Below are 24488 nucleotides of genomic sequence, written 5' to 3'. Positions count from 1 at the left end.
TTTGGTGGCACATCACCGTCAGATTCTCCACCCCTCATGTACGCAGTTAACTGGGAACGTAGCCAGGCCGCTCCCATGTGACACCTCTGGAGTCTGGGTAGCTGGCCATGGGGTTGCTGTGCGTCCACCACACAGTGACACTGGCTTTGTCACTGGCACGTGTTTGCACAAACACGACGCCCCAACCCTGACCACGTGCGCACTCTCTTCTGAGCTCATGTCTCCGACGAGCGAAGACCCGTGTCATGACGCAGGACGCGGTGCAAATGCACACGCGCCACCAGAGGGCTCCCAGGTGATTCACACGCTTCCCGGTCGAGTCCCTGATCAGGCGACCGTGTTTTCCTGGGAAGGGGTGGCGGCTCGTGCTGTTAGAGGTTTGTGCTCACGAAGGGCGGGCTAGCGGCAGCAGCAGCAGGAGCGGGAGCTGGCTGCACCGCTGGGGGGGGATCCCATCTGATGGGGTTCCTAGCTGCCCATTCCGTGGTGTCGTCATGCCTGTGACCCTGGACCCTCACACCTCTCGCACGGCGGTCATGCTGTGTGCTTCCGCGTGTTTGGTCGCACCCGTAGGTGGTGCTGCTTCCGTGGAGGCGTGTCATTGGGTGCGCGGGACGGCAGGCCTTTCAGAAGGTGTTTGTGGACAGACTTGAAGTGTGGAGAAATGGGAGGTTTCACCAAGGCCCAGAGCCCAGGGTGCCTGGGGGCTGTGCGGACGCCGGATGTGAGGAGGTCAGGAGAGGCGTGGGCTTCGTGAGGGCCCAGGGAGCCAGAGTCACTCCCGCGGGACGTGTCAACGCAGCTGCCCACACCTGGTGGGGCAAGGCTGAGGGTCCACGTGCTGTGTCCCCGTCACCTCGCCCTCCACTTACCCCAAACCGTGCTGAAAACCTAGATTTTTCGGTGTTGTGTTACTGTTTGAATATAGAAACCCTGACTTTTTTCTAGAATAGCCACGTGTCTGGGCTCCAAGTGTGGCCTGTGCTCAGTGCTGTGTCAAGCGATGACCACTGTTCCTTGTCCTCAGGAGAGAGAGAGTCACTGGTATCCAGGGTCTGGTTTGCCTTCATTAATGAAGTGACTACACTTAATAATCAGACGTTGGTTGGTGTTTAGGGACAACTGCGTGGTTAGGAATCGTCTTGGGGGGATGCTTCTCAGTCACCTGTTAGAAATGACCGGAGGTCTAATAAAAACCCCTTGGTCTTGAACGAGGTTTCCACATCTGGAGGGACAGAGTGTTTGGAGGATGGAGTGTGACAAGACAGGGCAGAGCTCAGGCCAAGTGACCGTTCTGCTTGTCTGAGCCATGGCGGCCCGAGTGGCAGAGGCGGCGGGCGGAGGGTGGGTGGGTGCGGGAGACAGAGGGTCACGTGGAGGGGTCTGGGCTCCATTTTCTGCTGACAAGGCACAGGGAAGGAACATGGGTGAGGCAGACCCTTGCCTGGAATGAAGTGGGGACGGATGGGACACGAGAGGCCCGGGGGCCAACAGGGACAGCAGGCAGTATTTGCCTGTGAGGGGCCAGGCCACGTAACATAGTTACTGCACCGGCACGTGGCATGGAATAGCACAGGGCCTCTGTCTCAAGTGATGACGGTACCTGGAAGCACCGGCGGGGCGGAGGCGGGGAGGGGCGCGGCAGGTAGGGGAGGACACCCATCGCAAAAGAAAGGGCAGTTAGGAGCAAATGTTTAAATGCTGCTCGAGGTGGGTCTGGCTGGAGGCGAAAGCCCAGATCGGGGCCCACACTTCCACATAGGATGGCAGCAGCCCCAGCGCCTGCGACTGGGGGGTGTGTCAGTGAATGACGCAGAGATACAGCGCCGACGCCAGTGCAGTCATGTGCCAGTCGCTCTTTTCAGTTCTGTCTAAAGGTGGGAAACAGGCCCGAGGCATAGGTTGTCCCTGGAGCTGTCCCCCTTGGTCCCCGGGGGGCTCTGCAGCCGGGCCAGCGCCTGGCATATACTGCTGGTCCCTGTCGTGCGGGAAGGAGCCCATCTTGAGCTTCGTCATGTGTCACCTGAGGTGGGCTAATTTTTGTTGCCTGGCTTCCGTGTTTTCGGACAGCTACTCACCCAGCCGGGGTCTCTGTCATCCTGGGACTGGTCACACTCTGGTTGGTCTGCAGCTTTCCCGAGATGTGGTGTGAATGCCAGACTTCAACGACGCCAAATTCTGAGCCATGGTTACGTGGCTCAGCATTACTGATTCCCCGTGCGTCAGCGTCACCGGGAAGGGGCCCATCCCAGCAGCAGTGCTTGGCCACGTCCCATGGTGTGCGACCAGCCGGACCCTCCGCTGTCGCTCCGGGCACCCCTGCGGTGATGTGGAACTCTACTTTAGAGTCGCATGTTTGACTGATGGCTTTTTCTCAGAACGCAGCTTTAGCCACCTCAGATTTCACTCACAGGGAGGTCAGATGCAAGTTAAGGAGTGGACATGCTCACCAATATTTTAGTGTCTTTTAACGTCTTGTCACTGTGACCTGTTGAAGCTATTCTCCTTTTGTCAAATTTGTTTCTTTTCAGAACTTGCGTTGTAAGCTCCATGTTTCAGCCTGGGATTGCAAATGTTGATGCTGTTTGTGTGCTTGTTAGCTTTCCAGGACAGACAGGCGGGGTCCACACACAGGTGAGCATGAGCCACCTGTCTGCGTAGAGGGTACGCGTGTGTCAGGACTGTGTACCTCCCACCTGGGGGCCTAGAAGGGGTCAAGGTCAAAGCCCGTCTGGGAAGCAGGTTTGAATAAGCCTGGCAGGTAACAGGACTGCGGTTGAAAGAGAACCATTAGGTGCACATACCAGTTGAGTGCTGTGTAACCTTGGCCTCACGAAAGTGTCCATTTGGCTGTTCTTCCCAGAACTGCACCAGGACATGAGTGAGCCCCCGGCCAGGAGAAGGGGAGAGAAGCGGTGACATGTCTCCGTGATGTGTGAGGCTCCTCGCTCGCCGAGGGGGCTCAGCATCCGAGAAGTGGTGACCCGTGCCCCCGCTCCCCAGAGAGGGTACTCCCTGGAGAAATGGACGCCCGGTGCACGGAACACCAAGGCACTAAACGTGCACACTCGGGGCGAGGACAGCTCTGGCCCTGGGTGCAAACCCGGCACAGGAGACCGGGAGGCCTCCTCTCTGGGTGGATGGAGCCGCCCAGGTGGGAGACCTGCTGGGCACAGACCTGGGGGCCTGCCACGGAGCTCAGCACTGCCGGCAGCACCCGCGGGGAATGAGGAAGAAATCGTGAAGCTGACAAGAAAAGAGAGAAAAACAGCTTTTATGTAAAGATTACAGCAGCAGAATGACACTTCACCTCTCAGCAGCAGTAATCGGCATGAAAGGCGATGCGTACAAATAATTTTCAAACAAACATATAAGTAAAATTTCAAATTTACAGATAATTTTGCTTAGAATCTGGCCAGCCAGCCAGCATGAGAGCAGAAGGAAACTCCAAGAGCGAGGTTGTCGCAGGTGATGAGTCACGCCCCTGGAGTCATCCTGAGAACCAGGGCTGAACAGGGCTGTGTTAAGGCTGTGGTCTCCGGTTCACGTCCTACCAGGCATCGCTTACCGGTCCTTTTCTGAGGAAGCAGCAGCAGCAGCTCGTGCTGCGTGCTCAGTGCCCCCACGTCTACACCCCTGAGCTGTGGCGGCTACGTCTGTCCCGCGGGATGCATTTTGTCCAGGCGGTGCTCTGGATGCTCTAGTTCTGAAGTATGAGAGGTACTGTGGTCGCCAGGTTCAGGCCACTGTGGACTCGTACCCATCAGGTCATTTTACCGGACCACATCAGCATTTTGGGTTCATCTGTTCCGTTACTTACCTTTAAATGTAGTAAGGTTCCGGAGACTTAGAAATTTGGACTGAACAAAGATGGACGTTTATGCTTAATTCTTGTTACCTGAATTATGTTGTTGAAATAAACTGGGAGATTTATTTGAAAGTTAGCATTGATAAATGTAACCTTAAGTTTTCTTAAGTACTTTTTAATTCTCTCTATATGTTTGTTATGTGAAAAAGACCATAACTTGGTTCTGTGCTTTGAGCTCCATTATTTTTTTATCCAACCCCGAAGATGTCAGTGTTGCTTGTGCCCGAGTTTACGTCTCTCCCCGTGACGCCTCAGACAAGTGCAGTGAGCAGGAGCCTGTGCCGTTTCTAAGGGCCACGGTGCCCTGCTGGTCACCTCTCCTCAGCCTCGTCATCCGTCGCCTGGTCCGCATCCTCTCCCACGCGAGCTCCGGCTGGGCTGTGGGTATGGGGCGTCTGGGCTGTGACCTGCCAGGGCACCTGTGCACAGAGTAAGTTGACGCCAGCTGCCACGTACAGCCTCACCTTACGTTGCTGTTTCCCTTACCCCAGGGGTGGACCAAGCTTTGCCGCCAGAGCGCCGGGCCCCGGTCACTCCTTCCTCCTCCCGCTACCACCGCCGAAGGTCCTCAGGGTCACGAGATGAGCGCTACCGGTCGGGTAAGGTACCAGAGTGGACGCGAGGTCTCTGACGCCATGGTCTGTGGTATTGAGGTGCTGACGTGGACGAGTGGGCGCGTGTCTGCAGCGGCTGCGTGCGTGTGAGGCGGGACCGCAGCAAGTCCGAATGTGCCGCTCCGTGTGTGACCCACAGACGACAGCGTCCCGTCTCGTCACGTGTTCTCTCTAGCGTTCACGCTGAAATTCTGTAAATAGTTAACTACTTGCACATTTTAAAGATAGTGTTTACTATTTAGAATCTCATAGTAATTTAAAAACTAATTTCTCAGGAGCTGAACTTCGCTCATTCCTTTTAGGTGTCACTGTTCAACAGTTTGGTTGTACTTTTTATGAACTTGGTTGCTTGTATGATTTTTTTTCTTTTTAAATCTCAGTGACTTCTGTTTTCCAAGTACAGTTTAAAGAAAAATTCTTAGAACTGTTTATGTTTTGTTTGTTATCGCCCTTGTGTTTTATGATGCTGTCTTGGTAATTCCGTTTTATTGTAGTCATCACCCGGGCTTGGCTGGCTTGAATTTATTTCACTAATTTAGCATCAGAAAACGTGTACTGTGATTAATATTTTAATTACGTTTTGCGAGATTTTTTTTCAAGATCTAGATAACGATTGTTTTTCCCTGCTTCTCTATACCTCTTAAAAGGATGTTATCGGTAAGTGTTGCTGGGACATGGTTCAGGACACGTGTGGGCTGCTGCTAATGGTTTAAACTGTAACACCTGTATATCGCTTTATGTTTTGCAAACCACTTCCACAGATGTGATGTCATGTCCTTTTCATAACGAAAGGTGAAGTGCTTGCTACCTTTTCATGTCACAAAAGCAGAGGCCAAGGCTACAGGAGATAAAGTAGCTCAGCCAGCTCACAGCAGGGCTAGATGGGGCCACATCCCTCTGACCTTCCCGCTAATGAGGACAGACCCCCTGTCGTGCTCTCTCAGGAGCCATCTGCCGACTCGTTGGCCCCGCTCTCCTTTCTGTGGGGAGAACGGGAAGATGGAGACTTTACGGCATCCAGTGTCGGTGTCTGCACAAGAGGAGGGTGCACTCGGGAAACTGGGAAAGGCCCAGTGCGGCCTTCCTGCCGGCCCCTGGCTCTTGGCCTTCTCAGGAGCTCAGTGCCTGAGGTGGTGCGTGGGGTGGGGTGAAAGCAGGTGTGTGTTCCCAGCTCTACCTTGTGCCTCGGAGCTACGCCAATGCTCAGTGCGTGTCGAGAGCCTGCCGATCTCACTCAGGCGTCTCAGGGGCCCTTTGGAATCATTGGGACAGCAGGGGCACAGACATCGTGCTGTCAGCGTGCCATGAGCGGCTCCTGCCAGCTCCTCTGTCTTGATAATGCGCTAACACTTGGTATGCGCACGTACACGGAGACACGTAGATTCACATACAGTAGACACGTGGACTCGTTTACTGTTGTCAGCATCTTCAGTTCTCAAAGAAAGTAGTCAAGTAGTCTTACTTTCATTCTATGGATGAGAAAATGACAGTTCAGGCAAGAACATGATTGTCGATGGTCCCACAGCGAGTAGCTCGTCAGAGCAGGTGCCAGTCTAGCTTCGTCCGGCCCTGTCATCTGGCTTCTTAGCACGTGGAAGATTAGACCTTGTGTCCGTTTCTAACCTGTAACTGTGTTACCTTTTAGATTGAGATGAAATCAGGCCCCAGCACAGTCGGTTTCCTACACCGTTGGTGTTTCCTCATGTGAGAGGTCGGGGACGATAAACCCTGATGTTTCTATGGCCTTCGATAAGGTGCACGGTGCTTTGCAACTCCTGGTTATTTTAGGGGGTGGGAAGGACAGGTGGTCAGACAGTGAAAGCCTGAGAGAGGTTAACGCAGCCAGGGTGGTGGCCTCAGGTACGTCTCACTCATGTGCATGTCACCTCTGTTCTTTGAGGGGGGAAGAGGTTGTGGGACCAGCGCCCCGCTGTGGGGACACTGAGGAGGAGAACGGAGGGTGGCTTCGCACTGCCTGTCCCTTCTGCCCGTCGTCTCCCCTTGCACACACACTGCCGGTTCCCCACTCCCATCAGGGCTCTGCTCAGGTGTGCTGGCTCCTGCGAGGCACTCTCTGACCACCCAGTTAAAATGGAAAGGCTCTGCATCACTTCATACACAGTCCCTACACTTCCCCATCCTGGTTCATTGGTTTCCATTGTACTTCCCACCCCAACACTGTCCATGATCTATCTGTCCATCAGTCATCTCTCTCTCTACTTATGTCAGTAATCTATCCATCTGTCCTCTGCCTGCCTACCTGTATCAGTCACCTAGCTATCTAGTTAGCTGTCTCTTAACCATCTATCTATTTACCTGTCAATCATCCATCTTTCTATCATCTCTCCATTTATTACCTATCAACCATAACCTGCTTACCCATCTACTTTAGGAATGCGAGGTCCACAAAGACAAGGGTCTTTGTTTTGTTTATTCATGCATGCAAACACCTAAAATATTGCTTGGTTAAAAGTTTTGGAAGGATGGACAGACGGAAGATGAGAGCATAGTACAGTTGGGGAAAAGCAAGTAATTATGTAGGAGGGGCCAGATTTTAAGATCTTCATATACAATGCTCAGAAATTTGGACTTTATCTGAAAGATCCCCATTTGGAGATTTGGGCATGACCGGAGCAGTGTTCGGGTTTGGAGATGATTTTGGTAGGTGGCACTGGGGAGTGGGGGTTAGAAAGGGAGGAGTCCCAGATGCCTGAGGCTGTGTGTGTTTAGGGGATGAGCCAGTGCCAGTGAGAGCTGAGATATGATAAGTAACATCGGGCTGTGGGAGAGAGAGAAGCAGGTGGCTCTGAGGTGTCCAGATGGTGTACCTGCGTAGGTGGTGGTCTCTGGTCTCTGCTTGTAGGTTGGAGCTGGGGGGTTTGCCTCAGCTCTTCACTGTCTATGTAGAGAATCCCTATGGAAATTCATGTAGACATTCCTTGAAGTGTCATGTAAGTTAGTGGTCCTCAAACTTTTTGGTGCCAGGGGCCGGTGCTCCTTACGAGAATCTAGTGCCTGATGATCTGAGGTGGAGCTGAGGCGGTGAAGCTGGCGCTGGGGAGCGGCTGCAAATACAGATGAGGCTTCTCTTGCTGACCCGCTGTTCACCTCCTGCTGTGTGGCCCAGGTCCTAACAGTCCAGCACCTGTACTGGTCTGTGGCCTGGGGCTTGGGGATCTTGATGTAAGGCACAGGAAATGAATTTCATATACACTTTTATTTTTCAAAAATTTTTACTCCTCTCAGTTCTGAATAATGACTGCTTAATTTGCATGTACAACCAACCTATCCATTGAGCCTTTCCACACGTTTGTGAAATCTCAGTTGGGGTTCTCATTTTCTATAACCAGTGCCACGCTCACCCCACACACACACGCATGTCACGGCAGCCACCGTACAGGAAAGGAGAAAAGGGCCCGTGGATTGCTGTGAGGGCTCACTCGGTGCTCTGTCCTGTCATCAGTATAATCTAGTTGTAATGATGTCTGTGTTCTTACATTGTTTTTAAAAACACAATACGAAACCTTAGCTTGTAGTTTGTTACCAGTGTACATGTTTCAGGATTTTCTGGTTTATTTTCTCCCGAGCCAGCTTAGAAGATTTAAGACATTCAAAAGAGTTTTGTGGCCCTCAGGAAATTTTGCTTTCTAAATTTCTTTGACCACTTAATTTTCAGTAGAGCTCCTTTGGTTGCTTCAAGGACCAAAGTTTATCAGCAAGAAGTAATTTTATTATCTTTTAGATGATTGACCTAATTAACAATCTAGTCAACCGTATAGCCTCAAACTTAACCTCTCCTGGCACCATTTTTCCGTTTCGTTCCTGAGCCTGCAGCCTGACGCTGTGATAAACTTCCACAGGGTTCGTGGTGACATTTGCCCCTCTCTTCTATGTACATAACTTCGTTTGGAAACTTTGATTCGGAAAGTGGATGAATCACGAACAGGTGTTTACTGAGCATCTAGAAAATGTCAAGTTCTATATTAGGCACTTTATTATTTTTACTTGATAAAGTCTAAATTAGAGCTTTAGAAACTCTAGCTATTTTTAAATACTCCCTTCCCCTCCCCCAACTGAAAACCCTAGGAAAGAGAACCTAGAGATTTGTGGTGTTTTTCTTTCCAAGCAAGGCTGACTATGACAAAGAATATTAAAACCAAAATGCAGCGCAATCTGTTTGTCTTTTTATGAGCTTAGAAGCAGTAAAAACGATACGTTACGTTGTGTGTGCACGTGGACAAGGCAGCTGCCTCTCAGGTCAGCCGTGCGGACTCCTCCCCCCGCACTCCAGGGAAAATGTCACGGAGCCCTGTCCTCCACCAGGACGGTGAGCTCGAGGCCCCCAGGGGTCCCAGGGGTCTCCCGACCCCAGCAGGGATGTCTGTGAGGTCAGACTGTCTTCAGAATAACACCCACTTGTTACTTGCCCTTTTCGCTCTCGTTTTTTCACGCGTGTACAGTCGGTTTTTCCAGAGGCTGCCTGATGAGGGGAGGTTAGGGTTCCGACAGCTAGTGAAACTGTGACTGTGAAGTCCTGTGTTTCAAAACTTTTAAAGTTTACTTTCTAATACAGCAAATATCAAAGTATTACCCCCATAAGCAAACACTTTTAAGGGTTGTCAGCAATTTTTAAGAGCGTAAAGCATTCTTTGAGTCAGAATCAATGTTACGAGACTTGTAAAAATTTGGTTCTTTATTATTTTTTTTTAATTGAGAGAGAACATGAAATAAAAACTTGTATATCTGAATTCATTCCTGAGGCTGATTTTATGCTGACAAGAGTTTAAAGTCTGTTTCATGACAATGTTTAGCTTCTGGGAACAAAGACTTGTATCCTAGTATTCATTCAACAAATGTGCAAATAATTTTGTATGCTGAGTACTCTGCTGTGCTCTGAAGGCAAGGCAAAAATGTAGAAAATATTGTGTTTGCTTCTAAAGAGTTTATTTACCCTATAGCAAGTTCTTCTTTGATGCTAAAGTTTAATTTTCTAGGTTGAGAAGGGTTTTCCTTCTATTCAACTTGAATTTACTGATTTAAATGTGGTTCTTTATAACCTGTCTTCTCTCTGAACAACTCAATTATTTATTTATTCCAATACAAATCAGAAACTCTTCTTACATTAGAGTAAGAAGAAAGTACAAATCAGAGCACATACTCAACTAACGATTCCCCGTGAAAGACAGGCTCTGTTCACGTAGAGCTGCACTGTCCAACACAGTGGCCGAAAGCCACATGGGTCATTTTATGTTCACATCAATTAAAATTAAAGAAAATTTAAGTTCCTTTTCTTCTGTTTCACTAGCCACAGTTTAGGCAAGAGTCTCCTCCACAGGGCACTGCAGATACAGAAGCTGCCAGCACAAAGGGACATTCTTCACAGAGCTCTCCAGGGCCAAGGTTGTGCGGGAGTTGGGGCAAAGGTGGGGGACGCGGTGAAGACAGGTCAGTGAGGTCTGTTCGTCCAAAGCTAATGAAAATGAACCCAGTCAGGGTATCTTTGCCTGGTCATTTAAACAGACACCAGCGCAGTCAGATGTGCATTTCAGAGATGTCGGTGTACCAGGAACAGTTAGGGGGGCGTGGCCGGGCGGGGTGGGTTCCTGGCTGGAAGCAGGGACCTGTCAGCAGCCTGTGTGTTTAAGGTGAAAAAGTGATTAATCAAAATCCGTGCAGTGGACCAAAATGGTACTTGGAAATTGATAGCTTAAAATATTTATATTAGGTAAGCGGAGATCCTGGAAATTGAAGAAATAAGGATTTTACTTAAAAAGTTAGAAAAGGAATATTGGTAAGTCCACAGAAAGGAGAAATGAGAAGATAATAAAGTCGAAATGGAATAGAGGATGAATACTGGTTTCCATGCCAGCGTGTCGTGGAAGCATGAAAGTCCTCACCACCAGAGAAAACCTGACGAATGGAAAATCAGCAACCCGTCTTCGATCCATCAGAGCTGAGGTCGGTGGGCAGAGCGCTGCCCCACAGTTGGGGACAGATGATGTGAGCAGAGAGATGGGGCTCCGAGACAGAACTTGAGGAGATGCTAGCGATCGGGCAGTAACCAGGATGAAGGGTGGTGTAAGTTATGCTTGTTTATATTTTAAAAAAAAATTATATCTTGTGGCAGGAAAAACCCTTTCTCTTTCACTTTTACTAAACAACTGAAGAAAATTTTCAAGTCTATATAAAGTTGCCCATAAGGTAGAAAGTGAACATGTTCAATCTCCATTTATATTTTAGTGCATTTTTGACAACTGTCACATTTTTAATAAAAGTAAGAAATTGCAGATAGCATTAAAGAGTAGTTTATCAAATGCCAAAAGGATTTTAAAAATGTGGAGCTCCTCGGTGGACCGAAGGTGAATAGATACTCACATCTGCATAAAGAATGCTTGGAGATTAAGCAACATGCTCTAAATAGTGTAGATCAAAGAAAAAGTCATAGAGGAAATTTGAAAGTATCTTGAACTAAAAAAATAAAAATACAAGTGATCAAAATTTGTGAGATGCTGTACAAGCATTGCTTAGAGGCAAAAGTTAAAGCACCGAATGCATATATTAGAAAAGAAGAAAGGTCTAAAGTCAGTAATCTAAGCTTCGGTCTAAGGAAACTAGGAAGAGCAAAATAAATCCAAAGAAGAGAATAAATAATAAAAGTTGGAGGAAAACTAATGAAATTGAAAACATCAGAAATCAATAAAGAAAATCAAAGAAGCCAAAAAGCTGTTTCTTTGAAAAGATCTGTCTACGGCTATGCCACCCTCAACAAGCCCGATCCCGTCTGATCTCGGAAGCTAAGCAGGGTCAGGCCTGGTTAGTACTTGGATGGGAGACCACCTAGGAAGACCAGGTGCTGTAGGTGTAAAAAATAAAAATAAGGGATTCTAAACTGACAGGGTCCTTGCAATCTGTGAGGTCAACCAAGGGTTGCCTCGCCTAAAAAAAAAAAAAAAAAAAAAAAAAAAATCAGTATAGTTGCTAAACTTCCAACTAGATTAACTAAGAAAAAAAATCAAAAAGAAAGTGGAGATAATTTATGGCAGAGCAGAGCCTGCCACAGTAGATATTCGGTACACATTCATTTGGTGGGTGAACAGTGAGTGATGATGTGAAATGACCTAGGGCCGAGTGGCTGCCCTTTGGGATTCGCCTTCCAGATGCAGACGGGAGGCTGCCGGTGGCCCGGCACATGCTCAGGGCCGTTGCCTGGCCGTCTTCCTGTGTACCAGGCGCCGTGGAGGTCCTCCCCACGCGCCTTGGCGTGGGACTCCCGAAAGCCATGGACTACTGGAATGATGTGTCAGAACAGCTGGAAAACCTGGGCAAGAATGAGCCACCGAGCAAGGAGCCCCCACGTCCGAATATGAACTCCACCCAGGTTCCTGGCAGACCCTGCACTGCGCGCGCGCGCCTGCGGGGGCCCAGCACAGACAGCGGCTGCGAAGGCAGGTCCTGGGACAGCTGCGTTAGGTAACAGCGCTGTAACTGTTCCGTTTCCGGAATTTGAGAATTTACGTGACTTAAGAGAATAACGCCTCTTAGGAAACGCATTGGAATAGTTAGGTATAGAGGAGCATGGTGTCTGCTATTTATTTTCTGATGATGAGCTAAAAGAAAAAGCAGTGGGGCGAATGTGAACAATCATGAATGTGGGTAAAAGTTTATGGGAATTCTCTGTACTTTTCTTGCACATTTTCTGTAATTTGAAATTATATACAAAAGTTTGGAAGTGGGACATATGAAATGGAGCGAGCGTGTTTGAGGTACGGAGAATTAAGTACTCTCCCAGCTCCCGGTGAGCTCCTCGGCTTCGGGCCGTGAACGAGTCCTTCACTCGGCGGCTTTGCATCGGAGTTTAAGAACAGAGTCCAGGGCTCAGTCTCTGCCGCAGCGGCGCTTGGGGTCGGAGCGGTGCACGGCTGTGCGCTCTGAGACGGGCTGCAGGCAGGCGGCAGGCCCGCTCAGCACTCTGGGCCTCGCGGGCTGTCACCACAACTCGGCTCCGCCGTCAGCGCCCAGCAGCCTCCGTCTGCACGTGCGGCTGGGTCCCAGTGAAGCAGCTTTCACTCAGGGACGTGGGCGGCATGTGACCGGCCCCCTGCGACGTGCCGGCCGGGTGGGGCTGTCATGGGATGGCAGTTGGGCAGCGCGGCTCGGGGTGGAGAGTCTTGGCCTGGGGACACCAGGCCTGAGCTGGAAGCTTGGCCATGCCCTTGGCAGACCGGCGACCGGGGAGGGCGTGCTATCTGTGCATCGTTGCCTGTGAGGCCAGAGCCCCGCGCCGCCCCAGGACCGAGTGGGCTGTAAACGTGCCCGCGCCTCCCCCGGCTTCCTGGCACCCACTCTTGGTCTCTCGCAGGCCTCACGGCAGCCAGATAGCCCCACCCAGTGGAGGCAGCTCATGCTGTCCCTGTAGGGCCCCTGGTGCCTGGCACACATGCGCCGCGTAGGCCCTGTCCTGTCCTGTCCTGCATGCCCGGCCTCGGGCCCCGTTTGCGCTGCCAGCTCCTCTGCTCCTGCACTTTGGGGCCTCGAGCCAGTCGCCCTCTCCCTGGACACCCCATGTTGACTGTGTGCTCACTCCCCCTTGTTTCGACTTCTCGAGGAGAGCACAGCCTTTGTCTTGGGGCGAAGTTGTTGCTCCATCAGCCTGTGTCCCCATGTCCATTCTTTCTTGTCTCTCGACCGTGGTCTGTCTCTACCCGATGGAGCGTGAGCTGCTCACATCCCAGCACCCGTCCGGGGATGTGGCCTCATATCAGGCAGCAAGTAGCAGTTGTGGGGTCAGGGTGACAGCTTAGTAGTCCCCAGACACCCACAGTGACTAGCCGGGACTGAGTGAGAGGTAAGTGTCAGCTGAAGCCGTGCAGACGACCTGTACGTGACCATACCTCCCTCAGCACCAGAAGGAGTTCTGAGACTTGTGGGTGTGACTGAAGAAGTACCTAAAGGTCAAGGCCCACCCACCCTAAGAAAAGGCACGTCACAGAGCCGTGTGCAGCCAGGAAGTGCTGTTCATGCAGAGTTGAGGGTCGTGAAGTGAGTGACAGTCTGCGAGGGAACTTGCATGTCCTCTGCCCGGGCTCCCAGCCAGCGGGTTCACGCTTTCCCTTCCTTCCCCAGCCGTGCACTGTGACAGTCCCTGCCGGAGGATGAACTCGTCCACAGGCCCGGAGCGAGCAGGGACCAGCATGTGGCCTTCGGGACGTCCCCGAACAATGGGGTCATTGAGCTCTCTTTCTGTTTAGACGTCCACACAGAAGCTGTTCAGGCGGCGCTTGCGAAACACAAAGAAAGGAAGATGGCAGTGCCTATGCCCTCCAAGCGCAGGTCCCTGGTCGTGCAGACCTCGATGGACGCCTACACGCCTCCAGGTGAGCGGCAGCCCTCCGTCCGCTTCGCAGCGCAGGCAGCGCGCCTCAGAGCCGATCGCGCCGGCCCGGCCGCTGCCGCCTTTTAGCTGTAAAACAGCGGTGCTCTGATTCCAGTTTTGTGACCGCGGGATCCAGAAACGGCATGTGCGCCCTGACTCAACGCGGAGGGGGGTGACCCATCGTCACGTCTGTGTAAAAGCGCGAACCTTCAAGCCTCAGAGCTACTGTACACTGAAAGTCTCATAAAATTATATTCACGTAGCTTGATTCGGTCTGCTAGCATTTCTCGAGGACTTTTGTGTCTGTCAGGAGGGGTGGTGTGTCTGTCAGGAGGGCTGGTGGTCTGCAGTTTTGCTGTGGAAAGCTGGGATGGGGAGTGGAGCACGGACAGTCGAGGGTCTGAGGGCGCATTCGGGGTAAGGCATGCGTATGTGGCTGTGTGCATTTCTCAAAAGTCTTAAGACTGAGAACTTAAATAGAAATTTTCCCAAGGAAGGCATACATGTGGCCATGATCTCATGAAAAGATGCTCATGTCACTGTTCATTAGGGAAATGCAAATAAAAGCCATAATGAGATTTGACCTAACCCCTTAGGATGCCCACTATCAAAAAGCCAAAACTTACAAGTGCCAGCGAGAACGTGGAGAAAAGGGAACCCTCGTGTACTATTTGTGGGGACATAAAGTGGTGCCGCCTTCTATGAGAAACAGTGTGGAGGTTCCTCAGAAAATTAAAAATAGACTTACTGTATGACCCAGCAACCCCACATCTGAATATATACTCAGAAGAATTGAAAACAGGATCTCCAGTATTTGTACACTGATGTTGATGATGGCCAAAACATGGAAGCAACCCAAGTGTCCATCAGCAGATGAATGGATAAGCACAATGTGGTGTGTACATGCCATCAAATGTTATTTAGCCTTAGGAAGGACATTCTGGCACAGGCTGCACGCGAACGAACACTGAGGACATTATGCTCAGAGAAATCATCAGTAGTCACAAAAAGATAATACTATACGACTACACTCCGTGAGATACTTAGAATAGTAAAAATCATACAGAGAGTAGAGTGGTGGGTGCCAGGTGTTGGGGAGGGGTAATGGGGAGTTGTTATTCAATGGGCGTAGAGTTCAAATTTGCAGAATGAAATGAGCTATGGGACGGTGGTCGTGATGGCCGTGCAATGTTATGAAAGTGTTTATACCACGGACCTGCACGTGAGCGTAGTTATGATGGTAAATTTATGTTGCGTGTATTTTACCACAACAAAAAAGTTGAAAAAAGGCTTAGGTTTGAATACAAAAAATTGGGTACATTTCATTTTTATGTGAATTATAATTCTAAGTTATTTTAAAATGCAAGGCAGGGGGAGAGAATTTGTCAAGTTGTTAATATTGTTGCTTTTCTAACAAATTTCTAAAACGAAACTTTAAAAAGTTTCCAGACAGCATAGGTCATGTCGCGATAACAAAATATCTATGTAAACATCCTGTATAAATACTGTTGTGTTAAAGTCCTGCATCTCGATTTAAGACAGACTTTCATTTCTTGTTCTCATTAAACATTCTAGAGGAACTGACACCGTTTTTCCCTCTTGGCTCATGTAACTCACGTAGAGGTAGGATCCTGAATGTCATGATCAAATTGAAGTTTAACAAGTCCATCAGTGATTTCCTTTCGGAAACCTTGCTGCTAAGAGAAAAGTTGTTAAATGAAAAGTATTTTCGTTAACTTAAATGAAAACAGTGATGTTTAATCTCAATCCGAGATACATGATTTTCACAGAAAAATATTGAAAACATTTTTATAGGAATCGAATGTAATAGTGAATACATTTAGGTGGTCCGCAAAGTATGCTGTGACAGTCATTGTCCTAGGCAAAGGCAGAGGCTGTGGCGCGAGCGGCTGGTCAGAGTAGGGGGCGGGGCTCCTGCGGGGGCGCGCCCCCTTCCCCCGGTTCTCCGTTTGGGGAGGCACGTGGTTGTCTTGCACTCAGACTGAGCATGGAAGTCAGTCTCAGCTCAGAGAACCAGCTCAGGACTAAACGAGGGCCACAGACACTGTCCCTTTGAAACATGTGCCAGTTCAGCATCTTGAGCACATGCTGCCCTCGACCGCCACGCCGGGCACGTGTGCGAGAGAACACGTGTGGTTTCCTCCCAAAATGCTGAGTGCAGAAGGGTTGTGAGCATGCGGTTGCCCGAGACGGTAATGGCAGAAACCTTTCCTAGCGATTCACTTGAGGTGTTTTAGGTGGGACATTTCTCGACTGAAATGAACAACTCTGACTCCCGTGAGCTCCAGGGCTGGGAGCGGGGTGGCGGGGCGCGCCCGCCAGCTCCACCGCATCCCCTCTCCCGTCCCCTCTCCCGTGTTGCGCAGATACCTCCTCCGGCTCAGACGACGAGGGCTCAGTGCAGGGCGACTCCCAGGGGACGCCCACCTCCAGCCAGGGCAGCATCAACATGGAACACTGGATCAGCCAGGCTATCCACGGCTCCACGACCTCCACCACCTCGTCCTCGTCCACCCAGAGTGGAGGCAGCGGCGCCGCCCACCGGCTGGCTGATGTCATGGCCCAGACACACATAGGTGAGTGAGCGCCCGTCTCCGCGCACTCCGTGCCCGGAGCCCGCCCACCCGTCAGGGTCTCCGGCTTCCCCACCGTCCCAGACCCTGCACCAGTGTCTGCTGGAGAAGGGGCACGCCTGGCTCAGCAGGGGGCCGGAGCTGCACCTGTGTCGCCGTTGCTTCTGGTTGACGTTGAAATGCGCTCCAGACAGGGCTGTCAGGCAAGCGTGTGCGGACTCCAGCACGTGAAGGGGCCGGGGCCGTGACTGCTGCTGCCTCCGCCCCAGGGCGGACATCCTGGGTGCTGCCCCTCGGTTTGCGTGTGGATTCCGCAGGGCGTGGGATCCTCTGTCCTGGGAAAGCACAGAGTCAAGAGGCATTGCCCAAAACGTCTGGAAATGGGGGCAGAAGGAGGTTAAGAATCCCAGGAGGAGGAGTGACCCAGTGGGCAGTGCGGCTGGGTCACAGGGGTGCACACTCTTTACCCCCGCACTTTGCCACGGAAATGAGTCCTTGTCTGGTGTGGAAGGGGCGCACGTGAGCCCCAGGTCTGTTGAGACCATTTGCACGGGATCAGGATGTTCAGCGTTTTGGTGGAACCAGGACGGAGACCCGGTGCGTGCGGGCGGCGGTCAGCAGAGGAGGTCTGCTCTGGGTTCTCACAGGAATGGCTGCTGTGAGAAGCCACCTCTTTCTGGTTTAATTTTCTCATGGAAAAAGAATAATTCAGAACAGTTGTGAATAAAAAAGAATTTAGGAAAGTCTCTCCAGAATTTTAAAAGTAACACTTAAATGCAAAATGGTGCCGTTAACTTTCAGTGTGTGTTCAGAAGCTCGCACGCCGGTTAGTGTGCGCCCAGGGCCTCTGTTTGAAGTCATGGTGAGTTAAAAAACAAATGGAAATGTGCAGCCACTCGTATTTTTAGATGATAGAGTTTCCTCCTCCGTGGTTTGGAAGCGAAGAGAGCAGCTGAGGTCCTGCAGCTGCTTCGCCCGGCGCCTGCATGAGGGCTCGGCCTGGGGCCCCCTCACTGCTGCCACTGACGCCCGCCCTGGAAGTGTGTGGTTCTCCTCCTGGGCCGTGTCAGAATCTTACAGGAGAAACACACAGTTCTGAACAAATGAGTCACTGCACTCGGCTCTCCCTTGGCGAGTTTGCACGGGGAACTCAATTTGCCCGTACTCTGAAGGGATGCACAGGTCTCAGCGTAACCTAAATATAGCTTTACAGTGGGTGGCATTTCAGTAATTTCTATTTTGGCACAAAGATAAGTTCCTAGAATATCTGGGAATTTTCCGTCAATATGAAAAAAATGTAAAGCTATGGCAAAATAATAAAACGAGAAAATGAAAATCCTTTATTCCTGTGGCAAAGCAAAAGAATTATGAAGTCAGAGAATTGGCAGCCTTTGACCTTTTGTTGAGACCAGTGAGAACCAACAAATAAAAAAAGTGTGTGTGTGTGTGTTGACGTAGGAATTTAGGGTGAAATAAGCCATGACCCTGTGCTTCTGACCCCGTGGGGAGGTTTCGGGTGACATCTAGACACTTCTTTGCCCCCCAGGGGAAGAAAGCAGAAGCTTAAAAGACCACAGAAGGTGGAAGTGGCTGTCGCAACGTGGGATGTTCCTCCTCTCTGTGGTTGGCGGAGGGAAACCCAAGTCCTCGTGGGTTCTCGTCCAGAAGCTCAGGTGTCCCCAGGTCAGGCAGCTTTGGCATGCGGTGCTCAGTCCCCCTCTGCGGCTCTGCTTGCTGCTGCGTCTCGTGTGGTATGATGTTGCTTTCACACTTAAGACGCTGACAGGCCACCAAGATATCCCCATCCTGAGATAGCGAGGACTGACCACGGCCCACTTGGATGCAGGAAAACGAGACCTGCCCTGACGATGGCCCCTGTACCTCAGGTGCAGAGATGCCCTCGCTTCACAGTGAGAACCAGAATGTCTGGGTCGTTCCCAGGAAGTGCTCAGTCAGAACCTCTGTGCACATGACATTCTAAGGCAACTGGAAAAGAGAAGATCGATGCCTCCAGAACACTTCGCCCACCTCCACAGGGCAGGGGCGCGACTTAGAGCACCCAGAATTAGCAGAATGCTTTAAACTTCAAGAGGCTTGTCTGTAAGGTATTCTAGAAATTAGCTCTCTACATGGAAGTGGGGAAATTGAGAAACTCAGTAATTTCTGGACTAAGAAAGAACAGAATAGATAACACGGTTGTGCATTCAGAGTCGGATATCGTGTATTCAGGAAGCTGAAGAGTCTTCTACAAGAGCTGTTTGTTCTTTTGTAGCTATAGGTCTATCGGCCAGGTCTCTGTCTCCCTTTGTTGACTGGCCCATCTGGGACACCGTCACGTGTGGGTTCCATACACATGTGTTGGGGACACGTTATCATTGACCAGATGCTCACGGCAGCCGTAGCTGTGTCCGGCACCTTTCGGCTCTCATGACTGAGTGCCGGATTTTGCGTGCTGTCTGCTTCGCAAGCACACTGCTCAGATCCCGTGCATCGGTCCTGGCGAGAGGCGAGGTGTCTGAGGTGCCCACTCGCGTCTCATGGGCTGGTTGCATTAGCCTTCAGGGTTGGGTCGGCTTCACTGGGGAGCACACACTGAGGGCTTCGTTGGCCACTGCCAGATAAGTCACCCTGATATACTCATGGACAGTCACCCAAGGTCTCAGAGTTCCTTACGGTCTGTTAATACTTCTCAAACATTTACAGTCTTAAAATGCCAAGCGTGTGTCGGGAACAGCGTGATGGCTTGGGGCTGGCGTCACTCTGCCCCGCCACCACCCCGCCCTTCTAGGGAGAGCCTGCAGCCAGGGCCTCCCCATGGGCAGCAGGCTCGGGGAGCTCTCCCCACAATGGCCAGAGGACCGGGCTTAGGGGCACTGATTGCTGCTCCCCGCCCTGTCTGTCCTGGCACTTTCTCCCGCGCTCCCCATTTCCAAGGCTGCCCACTGCTCCCTAAACCGCCGGCTGCTCTCCCACCTTGAGGTCCTTCACCAGTCTGCCGTCCCAGGCGCCTCCGGGAGTGGCCACTCGCCCGCCCTGCATCCTGAGGGCGCTTGTCTAAGAGGCCCACGTCGGGAGCAGGAGCAGGGCCTCGGCGTCCTCAGTGCTCACCCCCATGTCCTGTCACGGCCACATCCTGGGCATCCAGCCATTGACGTCCTGCGAGCCCTCTCCCTGTCTGTCTCTGCTCTAGGCCCAGGCCCCTCCCCACCCCCACCCTGTCCCTCCATTCACGCTGCCCTGCGCCGTCGTCACCCCGTTGGTGCCGTCAGAGCGGGCTGATCCTGTCTCTCTTTCCCTACAGTGCTTTGGGTGTTCACCTCTCAAATCCAATTTTGTGTATTTGGACTTTATGCTTAGAATCAGAGTGATGATTTGGGGACTCGTCTGCTGTGCTCCCGTTTTGCAGGGGTGCTCCCAGCCTGCTCCCTCCCTCCATGCGTGTGACAGGACGCCCCCGGTTACTTCCGCTTTTTCCAAGTTTAAATGCACGTGCCTCAGAACGTAGTGCGGGCCGCTGACACCTCATGCACAGGAGTCTCACAGATTCTTTTTTGGAGCTCCTGAAGGGACAGGGTCTCCACCCAGGGACAGACGACTGGGCCTCATGCAGGACGGCGGCGATGAAGTCCCTGTGGATGTCAGGTGGGGAGTCACGTAGCTCCCTCGGCCGCAGTGGGCAGTGAGGCGCAGAGTGGGCTGGACGCCCACCTGCTGGGCGGCATGCCACCGTCTCGCTCCTGCAGCACCGTTGTCCCCTGCTTGTGATGCACGGGAAGAGCGGTGGCACTGCGCACACAGGAGGGACAGGTCTCCGTCGCAGCCCATGTGGCCAGGTGACTGTCGGAGCTTTCCACCACCAACGCGAGCTTGTGGACAGGGACCAGGGAGCTGTTGTCCACAGGTAGGAACTCCTGGCCTACACTAGGACACACCCCGGCCGTCTGTCTGCCGGTCGCACTGACGTCTCGGGGGCACCCGCAGCCTCAGATCTGAGATCCTGCATGCCTCCTGGATGCCACGCTGCCTCTCAGGATGCGGCCGAGCAGAGTGGCATGTCCTTGGCACACGGAAGGCTGAGCTTCTTTGGACGCGTGGCTTGCCCTGCACGCCAGTTAGTGGATTGTGAGCTCATCGCTTTCTTTGTACGAAAACCAAGTTTCCCGTTCTTCTCTTCGTTTAGAAGTTACTTAGGAATGAAAATAGTGACCACCGCTTAAAAAGTGGACCTGCCACCACTGGCCCTCAGGTCCTGCTTCATGCAGTTAGAATGAACACTTTTTGATGCACTTCCTGCCTGAAAGTGGGTTGGCCTGCAGCTCCCTCCCACCTTCCCATGTGCCCACCGTGAATTCCAGACTCTCAGGGAACCCACGTCGGCTGCTGGGGGCAAAAGCCAAGCCGGGGAGATGAGGCAGAACCATCCCATGGGGGACACGTAGGAGGGTGTCGCGGATGGCGCTGGGGCAGTGCTCGCAGCGAGGTGGCACCTGACCAGTGGCTGCAGGGTTGTCTCGTGATGTGAAAAGCACTGGGAGGTCCACCTGGGGAGTGGCGGGCCACCGTGCTCAGGAGGCACAGTCCTGCTCTGCGCAGGGCGCGTGGCCTTCACAGAGCTCCTGGTGCACGCAGACGCCGCTGGCCTGGAGCGGTACGTGTCAGACCTGGGAGCCCGCACCCAACCGACTCCGCCCTTTCTCTCTCAAGTGTCTCCTGAGCATGGGTTCTGCGCCAGGTGCCTCTAAGTACTCCCCACGACAGGTGATCTGGGTAGACACCGGAGTCCTGTCGTCAGAATAACAGGGCGCAGCGCGTCCCTGCAGCGTCAGGACGTTCTCCGCCTCCCTGGCAGACACGCTGCGGGGTCGGTGGTCCTGTTGGGGCAGCGCGTGCGTGCGGGGCGTTGGAAAGGGAGTGGGAGGGGCGGTGACACCTAAGTAGATGTGGAAAGCACGTTGAAGTCACCCAGCTGTCACTGTTCCTATTGTTTAATCACCAGATGTATCGGAGTCATTATTTTTCCCAACTTCAAAGCAGAAACACGGCAGTATTCCTGCCGCCCAATCCAGAGACGGATTGGCTGTCTGTCACCACTGAGGAGGCTGCAGCAACACTTTAACGCAAGTGAATCTGAAGAAAATCGAGATGCATTTTAGCGGGGGCCGCGCCCTCCCTGCTTAAGCATTTAGGTGCTTGGCGCCACCATCGGCGAGTGTGGCGCGGGCCTGCGGCTGCTCCCGCTGTGCCTAACCCGGCAGCGGTGAGCACAGGGTCGTGAACAGGTGCTGAGCCGTGTTCATGCGGAAACAGACAGCTGGTGTTTCTTGAGAGCTCATCCTCTACCGAGGTGCGCGTGTCCTGAGAATGTCACATGTGTCATTGCCACTCCCTGGCAGGAGGTCGCCGTCACCATCGCATTTGCTGGGTGAGGACACCCATGCCAGACAGGATGCTTCCCAGGGTCCCGAGAGGCCTGCAGAGCCAGCATCACACCCAGGTCTCGCCTCCAAAGCTTGAGCTCTCATGACAGAGAAAATTACTCTTAGGAGCAGACACATAACCCTGACTGCTTGAAAACGTTATTTTAGTTAAAATGCTACGGTGACTCATCGATGTGGCTCCTGTTACGATGTCATGTCTGGAGTTTGTTCCTTTGACTTAGTTGTGGTCTCTTCTTAGGATGTGGCATCTGTTGAAACTCTGATCCTTCCTTAGCCTTCAAAATAACTTTGCCGTGATAATCAGAGAACTTGTGTTTTGCTTCGTTCCAGAAAATCACTCTGCACCTCCCGATGTAACCACGTACACCTCAGAACACTCCATACAAGTAGAAAGGCCGCAAGGCTCCACGACGTCGCGGACAGCCCCGAAGTATGGCAACGCCGAGCTCATGGAGACCGGCGACGGTACGTCCGGCCTGCTCTTCCTCCTCACGGACTGGTTTCCCCTCACCTGCCCTTCTGGGCCCACGACTGGGTGTGTTTCCTCTACACATAGTCACTCCCCGAGTCTGATCCGGCAGGTCCTTTAGGGACCTCCCGCAGAGAGGGGCGTAGTCCCAGGAACGCAGACAGCCTTCAAGCGGGCCAAGAGTTATTCCCTGTGGGAAAAATGACAATGCTGTGGGAATTTAGTCATGAGGAGAAAAGGAAAGTTTATAAGATTCTTGTCTTTTTGCTAACGAATAGCATTGGTTCAGCAGTTAACAAATTGCTGTGCAAGTGTTAAGAGCCTGAACGTTTACTTGGAAGGGCTAGGTGAGGTTAACTTTAAACAAATTAATTCGTAGATATGGGCCCATGTGGTGCTTTTGACTTCGGAAGAAAGTGTCGTTTTTTCCTCCATGTTGGAAAAAACATTAGCAGTTTGATAAAACACAGCAGTCAGGGTTCTCCTTCATTCCTCACACCTCACACCGTGCGTTCTGACGACGATGGCCTTTCTGTTACCCAATCTGAAGTGGCATCTAGACCCCGAAGACGGGGCCTGGACCCAACCCCACCAGGCAGCGAGTGAGCCTCTCCATGGTGCCCAGGGCCCTCTGTCACCATCACTGGCATGCGGTTCGTGAGCTCCCGTCGGCACGTTTGCGGTCACTCCAGCTTCTAGTACGAGTGGCTCCCCGGGGACGCTTTCCGAGGCAGCGTTCGCTCTAGTTCTCTGCCGGATTCTCTGTGTTGAGTTGGTTATGACTGTCGTTCTGGTCATCACCATTTTAATAACCTTGTTTCTGAAGTCTGTCACCCTCATCCACTTTCAGCTACACCCACATGCTGTCCCCGTGACCCACCCAAGTGCCATGTCCAGCCCAGCGTTTCTCAGCGTGTATCAGATTTGCCCGGGCCCTTGCTAGGAAGCAGACGCTGCCCCCTGCCCCCGCCCCACACATCTGGGCGGGTCCTGGGAATCGCCTCCATGTCCTAAACGCAGCAGGGAGAGAGTGGCCTTGGCCAAATGGTCTTTGATCCATCCGAACCGAGTCAAGTCTGACTCTTTACTGGGAAAATGTGTTAAGATACTGAGAGTTCAGGGTTGTGTGCTTTATGTATTTTCAAAATTATAAAATATTTTATGTCTCAATTCTGAAGGTGCCCACAGAGAATTTTAACACTATCTATTAAAATGTTTTCTATCGGACAGAAAATTTTCTCGAGTTCTGTCATATTCATTCTAAAAGCTGAGCTGTTTTTCTGATGCCACATGGAGAGGGAGGCCCCTCGGGCCGTGCCTCTCAGTCGTGTGGCCCTGTGCAGGCCCCGGTCTGCACCACCAGGCCCAGGGTTCCGCGCACCTTCCAGTGGGGGCGCAACCTACCCACGGTGGGTACTTCTGACCCGGCAATGATGTCAGCACCTTGGAAATCCTTTTGTTCATTAATTTGGATTATTTAGAATTTTTTAAATTTCTTTTCAAATGATCATTTCACTTATTCAGTTTTCAAAACGTCATATTCATTATAAAAAATATAATATGGTTTAATTGTTTTCAGTACACGTGGAGGAATGTATGCTAGTGTTCTGAAAAAAATTTGGAGACTTTAACTACTGTGCTTGTAGAATGCATTTCTCGAACGTTCCATCAGGAGAGTGGACCTGAGACACGCGGAGGGACCCAGTGGTCACCTTGTGGACAGGCCTACTACAGTGCCCGTGAGACCTGGTCCCTGGCTTCTGTCAGGAGGGGCGGGGCGGGGTTAGTGTCATCACTGCAGGGCCCTCGTTTCTAGTGGGACGTCGCGTTGGCTGCTTGAGGCCGAGTGCCAGTGGTCTCAGGAGAGGTGGAACCTTGGCGGTCTCTCTGCTTGTTAGCTCTCTGGCCCCCGCTGAGCGGGGGGCCTGAGACAGTAGAGTGAGGAGGTGGCAGATCCTGTTGTGGGACTTGGAGGTGGGACCCAGCCCAGCCTCCCAACGTTACCAGGACAGAACGACCCATAGGTGGTGTCTGCTGCGTTGCTGTCCTCGCTTGGCTTCCCGGCTGGGTCACTGCGCTGGGACCGCCCACCAGCAGGCCGCCTTCACTCCGCGCAGCATCGTAGCTGAGAC

At 52.0% G+C, this 24488-nt stretch overlaps 1 protein-coding gene and 1 pseudogene across 19 annotated transcripts in view; both read left to right on the top strand.

Moving 5' to 3' along the window:
* Positions 1 to 24488, top strand: part of DIP2C (disco interacting protein 2 homolog C) — a 212566-nt gene that overhangs the window by 133585 nt on the left and 54493 nt on the right. For 13 of the 19 annotated variants that reach the window (XM_039870921.1, XM_039870936.1, XM_039870927.1 and 10 more), the window contains 4 exons: positions 4360 to 4467; positions 13731 to 13856; positions 16243 to 16452; positions 22218 to 22352. In XM_039870921.1, coding sequence (XP_039726855.1) covers positions 4360 to 4467; positions 13731 to 13856; positions 16243 to 16452; positions 22218 to 22352 — 579 coding nt within the window. The remainder of the gene's footprint in view (positions 1 to 4359; positions 4468 to 13730; positions 13857 to 16242; positions 16453 to 22217; positions 22353 to 24488) is intronic. The other 6 variants (XM_039870940.1, XM_039870941.1, XM_039870934.1 and 3 more) reach the window with 2 other exon arrangements.
* LOC120609790 (uncharacterized) lies at positions 11226 to 11344 on the top strand (annotated as a pseudogene).

Source organism: Pteropus medius, unplaced genomic scaffold (assembly GCF_902729225.1).
Source record: "Pteropus medius unplaced genomic scaffold, Ma_sr-lr_union100, whole genome shotgun sequence".
NCBI lineage: Eukaryota > Metazoa > Chordata > Mammalia > Chiroptera > Pteropodidae > Pteropus > Pteropus medius.
Note: the sequence above shows the minus strand (reverse complement) of the source record. Positions and strands in the feature narration are given on the sequence as shown.